The 14,985-nt window shown below is 38.0% G+C and overlaps 1 protein-coding gene across 1 annotated transcript in view; it reads left to right on the top strand.

Moving 5' to 3' along the window:
* Positions 1–307: 307 nt before the first annotated feature.
* Positions 308–14,985, top strand: part of fstl5 (follistatin-like 5) — a 145,408-nt gene continuing 130,730 nt past the window's right edge. Inside the window, exons 1-2 of the mRNA XM_053631786.1 lie at positions 308–436; positions 5,200–5,230. Of these exons, the coding sequence (XP_053487761.1) occupies positions 308–436; positions 5,200–5,230 (160 nt within the window). The remainder of the gene's footprint in view (positions 437–5,199; positions 5,231–14,985) is intronic.

The following is a 14,985-nucleotide window of genomic DNA, read 5'->3' as shown; positions in this document are numbered from 1 at the left end:
TGCAGATGTTTCTTCTGAGACTGGGTTATGTATCACCCTTTTCACTTCCTTTTAATCTTTCTTTCTTTTACAAGGCTTCTGTTTCCTCAATTAATTTGAGATAGATTAAATCTTGCATGTGGGTTTTATACTGACAGCATTAGTTTAAAGCCGCTGCAGATTGGCAGTTCCTATTGTCTGCTCTAATCACCTCAATCCTGATGTACCATCCCAAACTAAACAGCGATTGAACTCAGAGTGCATTAGAGACCCCAAATCTGCCATTGTTTTGATTTCTTTGCATTTATTTTTCCACAGGAAAGAGCCAATGAGAGGCTCCGGAAGTTACTGGATGGCCATCCTGCTCTTCAGCAGCGTCCTCACTGCAGACGCTCGGCCCAGCATGGATACACTCACTCCTCTGGACTATCGACCGCTTGTTAGATTCCGACACAAGGTATCGATCTTTCCTGTTCTATTAGGCCTCTCTTAACAATATGAGAGCACTGCCTCAGCGAATATGAAGCTAATTACTGAGCAAGTCAACAGCACTTCGAGCAAGCTTTTGATTTCTATGCTTCTGGGGAAGCTAGGCTGTATAGCGCAGCCCTTTTCAGTGGATTTGACACCAAACACATATTACCACATACTAGATCAGTGTTAGATGTAACAAAGTGTACAGGGTTGAGTCGTAGGCAGTAAGCTCGAACCTTCTATCCGCAATCAACATGGTGCCACCCAGTGTCGTTGCGTAATTGCACATTTATTGACTGACTCCAACAGCAGGGGGGTTGATATTGTGTGTGCACTCAATCACACACAATCAAGGTGTCGAGACAGGCCTTTTGTTTTCCTAACGAGCTCTTCCTGTTTCCCATGTTCCTCTCACAGAGGGGAACCTCACATTATATAATGGATCAATTAAACTCTGGTGGAGGCACTAAGGCAGGCCGCGGGCTCGGGGCAAAGAGGCGTTCTCTTTGTCACAGCTGAGCCGATGAAACTAAGCCTGTTTATGTCTCCTTGAGGGAACAAAACCTCTGTTTCAGACTTAGAGAGATTTAACAAAAACAGGGCAAGGTTCTGCCGGTTTCCTGCAGGTGGAACTTCATCAATTTCTCCCTGAGAGTCTTGTTTCAGGAAGCCAAATTAGGCTTGTCAGCTAATTAATTATTGGCAAGGGTTTAATTTGGGTTCACAGATCAATGTTGACTCGGCTTTGCCAATTGGTTGAATGAAACTAAAAGAAATAAACATGATCAAATAAATAATGGAGTACAGCATTCCACTGGGGGGGGGGGGCAGTAATTAATTGCTAATAGATGTGTGTATAAATACTAATTCTATAGCAGGTTAGCAAAACTAGCATTATTTTATATTCTCATTCTTAACGTCATAAATATAGATGTTGATTGCTTCTTCTTTTTCAAAAGGATTGCTTTTTTTGGCACTAGCGCTGTAGTCAAGAATGCCATTGTCACATCGTCAGACATGTCCAAGACCAGGACTAGATGAGATTGAGTCAAAACCAAGTCTTAAGGGGTCAATATCAAGTCAAGTTCAAATGAGTCAAGCTGAAGACCTCAACCCATCAAATACTTTTGAGGCTGTCTACTTCAGCTTCATTTGTGCATTGTGCCAATGATTAAGCTAGGTTTAGGTCTAGAAGAAGGAATTACCGAAGCCCAGTATCGAGTACTGATGCTGAAAAGTCTGAGACAAATCCATTTCAGTACAGAAAATGGCTTGAGACTGGACTGCAGACCTATAGTCCTATATGAAACAATGTTTATCAAATATGTCTTTGGCAAATATTTTGTTCTCATTACGTTTCCTCACGTCCTCTGAAGGAGAACATGCAAAAGAAAGATATGTTTGTTTTACACGTCTTTGCTAACTCCTGCCATAGTTCTTGCCAAATGTTTGTTTTTCTACCTGACATTACCATCCACCTGACATTTTAACCTGCCTGAATCTTGGCCAAGGGCTGTTTCCTGATTTTGAGCTTTGCATAATGTTAATGAATTTTGTAAACCTGGACTTAATAAATAAATGCCAGCACATGAATTCATACCTCAACCCATACCCTGACTATAAACAGTAGTGGAATATAGCAGTAACACCCACGTACACATATACAAGAAGGTCATAACTTCATAAATCCGTCTCGGAAATAGAAAAATAAAAACTTAATATATTCATAAAAAAAAAATATCGAAAGGTCAGGGGAAATAAATAACAAACTACTTGTACTTTAAGCTAAAAAAAAAAAAAAAGACCTGTCTCTGTTTGCTCTCAGCTGTTCTCGTCTGCATGTATAAGCTCAATATATCAAACGCTGGATTGAGTAAAATTCCGTATATCAATATTATATATCAATATATACATTTTTGTAACGTTGTCATGCTTGTGATTCAGGTCTGTTGTCATGACAACAATCAGCAATTACAGATGAAATTGCAGAGGTTTGTTTTTTTGTTGTTTTTTTTTTAAATGTTTGCTTGGTGAGGCACGGTTATTTGTATCCTCTGTGACCGTGAGCACTCAAAACAACAAAACGGGCATTAATGCACATCAGGGATTTTTTTTGTTGTTGTTGTTGCTGGTAAATGGTTCCATCTTCCTAAAAGGTTCGAGTTCATACTTTATTTTAAATGGCAACCCTTTATTTTAGGGTATTACTTCTACATTCATTTGCAAAAAAAAAAAATGATCAGACATTCCATAGTTTTGTTTTAGATCTCTATCTCCATTAGCATGGAAGTAATATTTTACGTAATAGACTAGCTTTCAGATAAAAAAAACTGAATGTTAAATTTAACACGAGCAGAGAATGACAGGGAGGGCAGTGTGGGTTTAGGGAGAGGATTTGGGCTTAGCAGGTGTCTTTAGCGGAAGAAATTGCATTTATTCATATCTGCAAATGAATTCGTGAAAGTTAATCGCTTTCTTTTGACAGATGGACAGACAGCATTTTTTTTTTTAAAGAACATCACAAAAGAACTGGGATGAATGTACAGGCAGGAAAATCAGCCTGGGTTCGAATACATCCTTTGAGATAACCGAATGTCAAACCACCGCCTATGGAGAGTAATTAACGTGCTGCTTCTTATGTGACAAGTTGTTATTTTTAATTTTTTATTTATTTATTTATTTATTTTTTAAAGCCAATGATGTCTTATCATTGATGACAGTGAAAAGACAGGTGGAGATAGAGGGAAAGAGAAGAGCAAGGAAGCGTTCAAGCTGTGCCTCATAAACTGCCACCTCGAACACTGCAAAGTTGAACAAGAGAGAGAGAGAAAGAAAGAGAGAGAACTGGTAGGAGAGATAAAGTTTAAGACGTGTATATCTATGTCTAGGTGGCCATTTTAAGTCACACTGACCACTGGGAAAACGCTCCACGACAAACCCGATCCAAGTTCTAAGCCTTACATCATACGCAATTAAATAATCTACAGTATCTATAGAATAAAAGGATTTTCTTTTCAACCAAATCAGCCACTTCTGACCTTTTTTATCCTTCATATGACACACACACACACACACACACGCATGCATATTCGTACACTCCAACTTCCTGTCTACTCAACATGATGGATCGCTCTCTCTTTTTTCCACTTTGTAGGAATACTTTATTAACAGCTCTAGGCTCCCTGCATTATGCATCGACTCTATTATGCTCCCCTACAAGGAGCAAAGAAAAAGAGGGAATCAAAAAAATATGAATCCTCCTCACACGTCCGGAACACTACATCCGGGGGAAAAAAATGAATCTTCGCAGAGTAGGAGAGAATCAAATATTCATGCCACCGTCATGTCTATTCATGGTTGGCAGCTTCCAGGCTTTAATAGAGAATACCATCCACAATAATTCGGCTTCTTCTAATTCTCAGACCATCCAGCAGTGGTTAGTGTACATGAAATACTGAAAGAGACAAAGATTTCCTCACAGCAATAAAATTGACAGTGCTGCTATTTGAAATGGCCGTGTATTAAATTGGCATGTAACATTTGCCTTTTTGTCTCCCACGGTGATTGTGAAAGGACTTATAGAGGCGTCTGTTAACCTTTAGAAATGGATTTTAATCTCAGAGGTTGTCTTGTCAAACATGCTGTATGGATATCAGAGAGTGATGCAGTACTGGCTGTAAATCTGCCGAATAGGCCAGATAACGAGCTAAAATGGATGCATAAAATATAACCATTACATATATATATATATATATATATATAAAAAAAAAGATTAAATTTTGCACTCGGATAAACTACTTATCTTTGTTCTAACAACTAGATTTAGATGCACCAATCAGCCATAACATTAAAACCACCTGCCGAATATCGTGTAGGTCCTCCTTGTACCACCAAAACAACATGGACTCGACAAGTCCTCTAAAGGTGTGCTGTGGTATCTGGTGCTATCGGACCAGACGGGCATCTTTAAGAATCGGGTGCCCATAACCCTGTCACCGGTTAACCAGTTGTCCCTTCTTGGACTACTTTTGCTCGGTACTAACCTCTGCGTAAAAATAGCTTGATACGTCAGGAATATTTGTAGGATTTATATGGAATAATCAGTGTAACCAGCAGATGAGCCAATTCGATTTCGGAATTGATTGAAACGGGATCAAGGTCACGGCAATGTCAAGTACAGTTTTGCTTCCATGGCTTCCTTCCTGTTTGAAGTATATTTGAACATACAAATTATTAACAAGGACGAATAGACTCGTTGGCGGTTGAGGCTTTCCCGTCGACACACACAGCGTTCTGCTTTATTTTCTTGACAGGTGCCAATAATTCTGTAAAGGCGCTGTATAGTGTTTGCAAATGTCAAGAAGTGTTCATATGATGAGATGGCAAACTAAGAGGACAGGAAATATTTATAGGCCAAGTTTAATCTCACTGCATGTGCCATAAATGTGAAATTATTACCCCTGGAGAAAAAAGCAAACATTGATGCGGAACCAATAAACACACGTCTCTGAGAACATGATTGTTGCTGCGGGCATTCATTTTATTTTTTTTTTTGAACAACAAGACAGTGCAGGAGGACATGTCTCAGCAGGCTTACGTCCCTGAGGTGTGTAAAGCATGTGACACATTGAGGTGTCGATTGCGTGGTTGTGACTTGTTAGAGATCCAACGACAAGCTGTCTGGTAAGCACTACGCTATGTGACGTCTTTATGACTTTCTGTCTCTCTCTGTTCTTGTTCCAGCAGGATGGGATCCCGGAGAGTTTGCAGATTAAGGGTATGTAAGTCTCCTCTCACACTCTCTCTCTCTCTCTCTCTCTCTCTCTCTTTCTCTTTATCCCTGTGTTGCTCACACATACACTCCAATTTGTCTTGAGCATGAAATGTTAAGCATGGCTTTGAAAATGTTCTTATTACAGAGGACACAAATGTCAAATGGCAGCACTGTGTTGTCCACCCCATGCCTCAACTGTGTTAGATTGTATCAATAAAATGTTGTACCTGTAGACACCAGAAATAGCACACACACACACACACACACACACACACACACACTGACCAGATTAAGACAGTGTGAAGCCACAGTGACGACAAGAAGGGACGAGGGAGAATCCATCACCAGTGTTAATATATCGCTAACAGACGTACAGAAATATCAGACATGGTATTTTCTTTCCATGCACGTCCTTGCTGTATTTATTAATAAATCAACTCTGAGAGAGGACACACGTACTGTATTGCTGGAATAATTTGTCCCCCATCATAGCTTTCATATCTCTGGAGACCCAAGACAGTAAGATGAAGCTTCATGAAGGACAGTGTGGTAATTAATACGTTCTGGAGGTTTGTTTAGTGATGAGTGTTGCTATGTTGAGCAAGTCCTCAATAAATAAGGGTCATTCTCAGAATGCTGGTTTTTAACGCTTGATACATCCTGTTCATTTCACAGTAATATTTTGCACATTTGGCTGATGCTTTTATCCAAAGAGACTTCGAATCGAGACAGGGTACAGTAACTGAGATAACTGAGCAGCTTGGCGGTGCTGGGATTTGAACACACCTACCTTAAAAAAAAAAAAAAAAACGAATGAAAAGAAAACATCATGGGCATACACATTTAATATTTGATCCGCCTATAACCGTCGACCATTTTGTTTGCTTTGGGAACTAGAACGTTCTTGCACACTGTAGCGTGTATACTTATAATGTGTGGTTAGTTGAGACAGGGGCGCACGGTGGTTTAGTGGTTAGCACGTTTGCCTCAGGGTCGGGGGTTCGATTCCCACCCCCGTTCTCCCCATGCTCCGGGTACTCCGGTTTCCTCCCCCAGTCCAAAGTCATGCATGGTAGGCTGATTGGCATGTCCAAAGTGTCTGTAATGGGTGTGTGAGTGTGTATGAGATTGTGCCCTGCGATGGATTGGTACTGTCCAGGGTGTACCCCGCCTTGTGCCCGATGCTCCCTGGGATAGGCTCCAGGTTTCCCCGTGACCCTGAGAAGGATAAAGCGCTGTAGAAGATGGATGGATGGATAGATAGTTGAGACAGGACGCAGGCGCGTAAACTCAGCATCCCGTTTATTAGAGTGAATCTAGTAATTATAGTCCTTTCATTGTGATATAGTAATTTCACAATTGAAAAGCAGGAAGTACAACCAGGAAACAAGGAACCTGAGAATACCTGTGTTAACAATTACTAGACTTTGCAACTTGACACAGGAGCAGGAAAGCTATAAACACTGAACAGGTAAATACAATAAGGAAGCAAACCAATTAGCGGAGACGGGGCGGAGACAGGAAAACCAAAAGCATGTAATGCTGTGTTCATGACTAAGTGGGAAGTGGGAAATTTTCGACTTCCCAGTCGAAAAAGATTCATTTTTCCTCATAATTCCTACTCGGAAAGTTGGAGTTTGTCGAGAGAAACTTGTGTGAAGCACAAGAAGCAACAGTGTGGTTTAAGATTTCCAAGTAGTATTTCGAGTTTCTGCTTATATTTTAAATCACTAAAACTGGGTGATGCTTTCATCATTGAATTGTTTATTCGCTTTCTGCAAGTTTTTTTTTTTTATTATTAAACTGTTTTTTTTTCCATGTAATCTTTGGTGCCATTAACATTGAATTATCACATCCAGTTTAGAAATAAGTTAAATGCTAACTAATAATTTATTTATTCCAGTTTTTGTAGACAGTGATGGAAGACAGAAGGATGCCTTTTATTTTCGATTTCAGACCGCTGAGTTTGAATGAACACATTAATGTGGGAAAGTAGGAAGTCCCAAGTTAGAAAATTCTGAGTTCCCAGTTGTTGTGAAAAATGGATTTGCTACAATACTTTATAAAAAGTTACCAAAACATAATATTAAAATCCTTAACACAGACAGCAGCATCAACCATCTTGGAATAGTCAAGATCACATGACAGTCATATTACAGTGTATTTAGAAAAAAAAAAAAAAATTCTTTAAATATATGTCTTCAGATTGGTCCACAGTCAAAAAAAAAAAAATGACGCATTGGTGGTCTAAAACTCAGAAAAGATGTCTTTTCAAATTTATCATGCTAGCACGCATTAAGCCTCAGGCATCATCTGAGTCTACACCGCGTCCTTGGTGTGCTCCTCATCCTAGTCTCTCCCAAAAACATAAAAAGGAAGAGGTGGGAAAAATGATTAGATGAAAAGCCTAACAGCACTTCACACGTACTGATTGACTCAGACAATAGCACACCTGACACCGAGCAAAAACAGGAGCACACCGTGTCTTTTGATGTGTTATATATAGTACAAACACACCATTAGCAATGAACACACAAGCAGCTTTGATCATTTAAACACAAGGGTTAAGTTAATGCTGTGGTGAGTGAGGCACTTACAAAGAATTAGCCAAGCATTAACCAGTGGGAGCACTGGGCTAATTTAGGCTAATGCTAATAACAAAACAAGATATGGTGAGCTGAAATAAGGGGCTGTGCTCTTACTAATGATGTAAAGCAAGCTAATCTAAGGCTAAGAGTGTAAACACGGTAAACATGGACACCGAATACTACAGGCTAACAATGCAAACACAAAGCAATATAACAGGAAAGCCGAGAATCTAAGGAAGGAAGGAAGGGAGACTAAATAAATATACATAAATACACACACTTTTGTGTGATCTTTTTGACAGTATTTGACGAGCTTTGGAAATGAGTAACAGGTGATCGAATTTAGAAGAGGCAGCATGTTGGGTAAGCGCTGCCAATGACGGATCTGGAATTTCACACTTTTATACTTTCTTTAAACCCTTTGCTGCATTGTGTTGCCATATGGCAACAATTCATTTATCTCCAATTTTTTTTTAATAGGCAAAAATACAAAACTACTATTTTCTTATGCAACTGGGGAAAAAAAAAAAAAAAAAAAGAGGAGGCTTTAACTTCAACATGACAAAAACAAAACCAAAAAAAAAAAAAAAACTTTTCACAACTCTAATTCCTTTCTGGAAGACATAACTTTTACATTGTGTCTATGTGGCCAATAAATAAATAAATAAATAAATAAATAAATAAATCTCTGCAACTTATTGTCTGGAAAATGCAGTAATTGGACAGTATAGTTATTTTTGACTATATGATACCATTGCACATCCACATCCGTGTCCATTGCACATTGTTGCACATCCACCATTGAACAATTCAAATAATAATAATCCATTAACATTAAATCTATCTATAAAGCATGATATACAGTATACAAAGCATGACTTGTCGTTCATTAATAAATTAAACATTAATTGTTGGCAAATCGCTGTGCTATTAGTGGAATAACACACTTCAGAGCCTGCTGTTATGCAAAAATAATAATGTACCACACCGTAACAGCGTACTGTATATGATTTTGTTGTGTGTTCTTCCTTATACTACATAGAGTCTGCTATACAAGTTCCTGTGTAAGTCGCTGCTATAGAAATGAAAACATATTTAAAACAAGGGCATTGATATAAACCCTCGAGACTACTGTCCGAGCCACTGTTATAGGAAATTAATCAACACCTTCTGAGCACTGTGGTATAAAGTAAATTAATTGTAAACGGTGTGTGTGTGTGTGTGTTCTTTTTAAATTATCACCCGCCTGATGTTCTCACAAATCCAAACAGTATTGTAAATTTAGTTTCGCCCCACATTTGCCCGTTGTTTATTGCTTTAAATTGTGTTTATTTTCAGTAATCCATACAGCCAAGTTCTCCACCCTGAACAGAGAAATGGTCTTGCACACACAGAGTTACATTAATGGCCATGTTAACAAATAGGCATGCTGTAGCTCTTGCTGTAAATCACACACTGGCCTTGGCCCAGAGCTCATCAGTAATGGAGATGGCCCGGTGCCTGTCAAGTGACGCCAAACGGCCGGAGGGAAAGCCAAGAGGTTTCCTGAGGCGAGATAAATGCATCTCCTTCTCCGCCGTTCCGATAGACCGGTATACACTGTAAAGCCTGTCGTTATTCTGACCCGGGTTCAGTCTGAAGTTATAAGCTCCGTGAGTGACTCTGGCAGCAGCTAATCAGAGCGTAATGAAGACCTCGGCTCACGGCAGAACTGCAGAAGGTCAAAGCCGTAATCAGAGAGGAGGCATTATCATAAAGGGAGGGCTCACCTGTCACTAATGCCTCGGTTTAATGCACTCCTTCTTCTTTCGTTGACCTTTCGGTACGCTCGCATTTCTCAGGCCCTGTGTTATGACTTCATTTAATGCTTTAATGAATCTGTCTCACTGCACCCCATATCAATTAGCACCCCGAGAAGGAGCAACCGATTCATATGTTATGTTCGTTCTGCAATTATCAATCACCCTTTATCCGTCCTGATTGCTCAGAAGGGCGCTGAATCATTTTCTATAGGACGAGTTTCGACAATAGTGCTGGCTGTGCTCAAATTCAAATAGCAGGTATCATATTAACACGCAATCCACATCATTTAAGACTAATAATAAAAATGTGTTGGTATTTAACAGACGGTGAAACTTTCTGTAAGGAGTCTCCAGTCGTCTAGCTGTGTTAAAAAAAAAATAAAAAATTCTCCACACGAAATGTTCCGCTTTCCAGTTTCTTGGTAACACGGTAGCTCTTATTAGCGAGAGAAAAGAAAGAAATGTTGGTGATAGAACAACTGTTTATAGCTGCTATACGTGATAACATGAACTACATTGTTCACAGACGTTTTAGAACATTGAATGTAACTATAAATGGATAAAAAGCATGCTGTGTTGTTCTTTAGTAAATAATCTCCAATCGCTGGCAATTTTCTGTATTATAATAGGAATAAAACACGTCAGGACAAGAGAAGCGGGGTAATAGTAACTTAGTTTCACATTGTTGATTATTTTCCTTATCCAGCACGCTTTTAGATGTACTTCTAATTTCAATTCCTGGACACTAATGTAGACTGAAGCAATGCAATCCACTATGCCCCTGCTTCATCTAAAAGACAAGTGTGTTATTTTTATTTTAGTGTTTTTATGGATCTCTGTATGAAAATGAGACACCATACAGCATATGTACTGGATAACTCTGTATAAAACTTGTCTAGAACTCTGCAGGGGGTATAATAAGTGACAGCGTCAGCATGCAGAACGATGAGGATGAGGAGTTTTGAGGACAGGGTCGTTGTCTGCCAGATGGTGGTCATTTTCCCCTGGGTGATTTATCCCTCTCACTCAAGCTTGAAAAGTGATGGCACCCTGTAGCGAGCTAAGACGTACTGCATTTGTATCGTATCTCGCAGACGCTGGTTATTTTCAATTAACTGTTGAGAGAAAGGTGCGTCCAGGGTCTCCAAGATACAATCAAAAATGAAATGTAGTGATATAAGAGCAGATACCTCAACAGTATGCTTAAAAAATCAAATGGTGGCAGTTGTGCTGTTAGTCAGTGTGGAAACGTTCAGAAAAACACTCATACTATTAAAGTATTTATTTATTTATTTATAAGAAGTAAAATATGCTTGATGGACTTGCGGAATCTTTACCTTTTGCTTACAAAATTGACCTTTATTGTTTTTTTTACCCCTCCATACAAGGTACCATAAAGATGTCCCAAAACCATCCATATTCTGAGTAACAGGTTTTTTGCATACATCATTTTATTCAATGACTAAATAACTTTACTATTAGCTATCAATCATATGACCCTATAGTTAAGTATCTATCCAGTATATATATATATATATATATATATATATATATATATATATATAGTATTACCTGTCATATATCAAGGAGGGAACACTGGACTTCATTTCCCAGCAGCCACTGCACTATATTACATCATTGTCACATGACCACCTGCACCTGTATCACGTTTTTGGTTTAACGAGCACTCATATATATATATATAGCCACCGTTTGCACCGCTTCTTCGTCTTACGTATCGTCTATCCGTGCTTTTGCCCATGAGTTGATGTTTAGTTTTGCCGCACTATTTTGTCTCGTGTTATTGTGTCTTTGTTTTTTGTCTGTTTGTTTGAAGATCTGCGCTTGCTTCCGTATCTACCTTTGAAACGTGACATCGCCTCTACATCACAAAAAAAGCAAAAGTCTGTATTAATTATGAACAGCTATTGCTTGTGTTATTATTAAGAGAACATAAAATGTATCTTTTATACCAAGACATTTAGTGTGCCTTCATTATCACAAGTAATGAATAGATGGATGAATGAAAAGATTATCAAATTATGGCATTATCACTAGATAAAAATCCATCTGTCTTGCATAAGGCTTAGTTATGGGTCATTACTGTAGATTCCTTAATGGGTTCATTCAATTGGTAATTTCTGTGTTTGGTTTAGACTGTAAAAAAAAAAAAAAAATTTAATTAATTGAAGTACAATTTCGTCGATTTTTATTCAAGAAGCATGCAAACCTTTGCACTCTCTTGAATACTTCTAATCTTTGTCATTTAGCATTTGCTGTTGTATAACCAGACAAATTAGTGCATGACCTCATAAATGAATGGATGACATAATAGAGTATTTTAATGATAACAATTAGAATTGTTCAGTTCAATAAAACAGACTTCATGTTAAAACCATAATGAACTTTCTGTTACTTTCACACTATCCGTTGTGACCCAGATGAGGACGGGTTCCCTTCTGAGTCTGGTTCCTCTCAAGGTTTCTTCCTCATAACATCTTAGGGAGTTTTTTCCCTCGCCACCATCGCGCTCATTATGGATAAATTCACACATTTAAAATCTGTATGCTCTGTTTATATGTTTCTGTAAAGCTGCTTTGAGACTATATCCATTGTAAAAAGCGCTATACAAATACAATTGAACTGAATTAATTGGAGTGACATTTGTAATACAGACATTTGTAATATTTCTCACAGGATAACAGCAGACGTGCCAACCTGCCTGCGTTTCACGTAGAAACTCTGCACACTGTGACGAGATATCCTACAAAAAGTCTTTCTTCCCAAATTACAGCAGCAGATAATATATGGGTCCGTAATAACTGACAATTGACGATAATTGGTATACTAAACTCTCTGAAATTAACAGAGCCTCTAGAAGCCACGCCCTCTCCCCCCACCTCACATTAGTAATGTTTTAGCTCGTAGTTTTCATTAGTGTAAAATAAAATCTATCAATGTTTGTTTGACTTTAAATAAGTACATAGTTAACATCAGTTAACTATATTAAATCGGGGTGCCAGTGGGATAAATTCACTTTCAGTGTTTGCACAGTCGAAAGAGAAAAATAGGCCTGCAATGAAGTGTCAAATCTAACACTTTACAAATCATTTTAATGACAATTATAATTAGAAAATGGTTATAGACTCATGCACCAGTCAGGGATTTCAAACGGTTCGAGGAGCAGCTGATGCTGGCCACAAGGAAGCATTTCATGGTTTCTATGAAGGACATTAGATAAGTGATATGTAAAAGGTCTATATTGAAAATGCACTTTGTTGTGTTTTTTTAGGGTGTTTTTTTTTGATGTTGTTGTTTTTTACTGTATAAAGCAGGATTCAGGTCAGATCTTTACTTGTGGCACTGTAAGGACAAACCCTATTACAAACCCTGTGAAGGATGACTCCACTGGCTGTCTGAGTAGTAGTAGTAGTAGTAGTAGACCAGCAATGTATTAGATATTATATATTTTATATATATATATATATATATATATATATATATATATATATATATACTGTATATATATATATGGTCATCTGAAACAATAGACGTGGATGGATGAGCCTCGACAGCAAATAGGCGAAATGAAATTGGATGTCAGAATTGTGAATAGAAAGCATGCAATAGACAAGCATACACAAGAATATCCCAGAATGCTCTGTAATTGGAATCAGAGATGAAGTGCCTGGCACATCAACAGGCACTGCAGTGCGAATAGAAATGCAGCATCTCAGGAGTGACAGCGAAATCACATTTCAAGGGGCTCATTCTCTGATATATTTAAATATATCCTAATATAAATGGGTGAAAAATTAAGCACGGAGAACTCTATAAATAATTGAACATTAACACCATTTTAGGATTCAAGGGCATTCAGAAACTGCGAAGAAATAATGTACGGTATTCAACCCCAAAAAAAAAAAAATGATAATAATAATAATGTGACTATTCTATACGATATTTTTCTTGGTCTTTGAAATTCATTATTGCACTATGTAGCATAAATCTGTCCTCAGAGCTGTCCCCTTTGTACCAATAGATGGTTAAATAATTCAATGCTATAGACATATAGCTGTAAATAGCAGATCAATCTTATAAATGTGATCGCTCTTTGGGATTTCAGTACAAGTTTAATAACAGAGAGCAGCAGCATGCATGATGAGCGATGAGCAGAGGACGCAGTTATTTTCTCCACCGCGGATTATTTGTCGATGGCTCCCCAACGTTTTGGCACTGACAGTACATCCCATGACAACTTAATTTATAATTTCACCATCTGTAAGCAAGTTCCGTTTGAGCCCATTTTATGCTGTCAATAGAAAGAGAGAGAGGCAGGACCAGTCTCAAATGGACCAATCCTTTGGGAAGAAGTAGCAGTTGGCTAACATTGATAACACCCAAACTTTGGTTTCTTTCTAATAGCAGTAAGTCAAGGCCATTTAACTTGGGTTAGAATGTAAAACGGAGGTTCTAAAAATGGGACCTCTTTAACTGCTAAAAAATAAAATAAATAAATAAATAAATAAATATACCCCCCTCAGCAAAGTGTCTATTTCACCAACATAATCCAATTAAAATACTGAATATATATATATATTATGTAGAAATATTTAATAATTGAAATATTATGCACAATATTCAAATATGTAGAATAACATTTGATCTGTTTATTGGAACAATACAGTATTTTTAGATTCCAATTGACATTAGTTAAAGGCATAGTAACTTTGAGAATGGCAGGTAGAAATTTCCACCAAAGCAACTAAATTTAAACCACTGTGGACACCCTAGTCATGCTTCAAGGAACCCTATGGGTTACTGAACCCCTCTTTGAGAACCTTGCTTTGGAGCTAGAACATTATAAAATCTCACCACTCATCTAACAGCCTTCTTCAGTTCGTCAGTTCTACTGAATGCTGGGAAATTCCCCTGTATTTCTTCCACGCCTGTTGGAACGTCACATGATACCTATCGAACTATAAAAGTGTGAATTGGTGTGAAAGCACCCGGGCAGAGATGCTAATCTGAGCAATGAGACTGTATGGAAATAGGAGAGCTCAGTACATCAGGGACACATCTGAGACAGAGAGAGAGAGAGAGAGAGAGAGAGAGAGAGAGAGAGAGAGAGAGAGATAGATACCACGTGTGTGTCAAATGTAAAGGAAAAAACAACCAATGTGCATGTTTCAGATGAATAATTTGACAACTTTAATAAAACAGCATTCTTACTTGTCCCAGACCACTCTAACTACACTTTAACTTGAAATATATTTCTCACTTCAAAAAGTATTATTTCTTCAAGGATGTATGAATCCATTTAACATCTCAGGCTTAAAAAAAAAAACCCATCCTTTTCCATGACTCA

The sequence above is a fragment of the Ictalurus furcatus genome, chromosome 8 (assembly GCF_023375685.1).
Source record: "Ictalurus furcatus strain D&B chromosome 8, Billie_1.0, whole genome shotgun sequence".
NCBI classification, from domain to species: Eukaryota; Metazoa; Chordata; class Actinopteri; order Siluriformes; family Ictaluridae; genus Ictalurus; species Ictalurus furcatus.
This window is presented reverse-complemented; position numbering and strand designations above follow the sequence as displayed.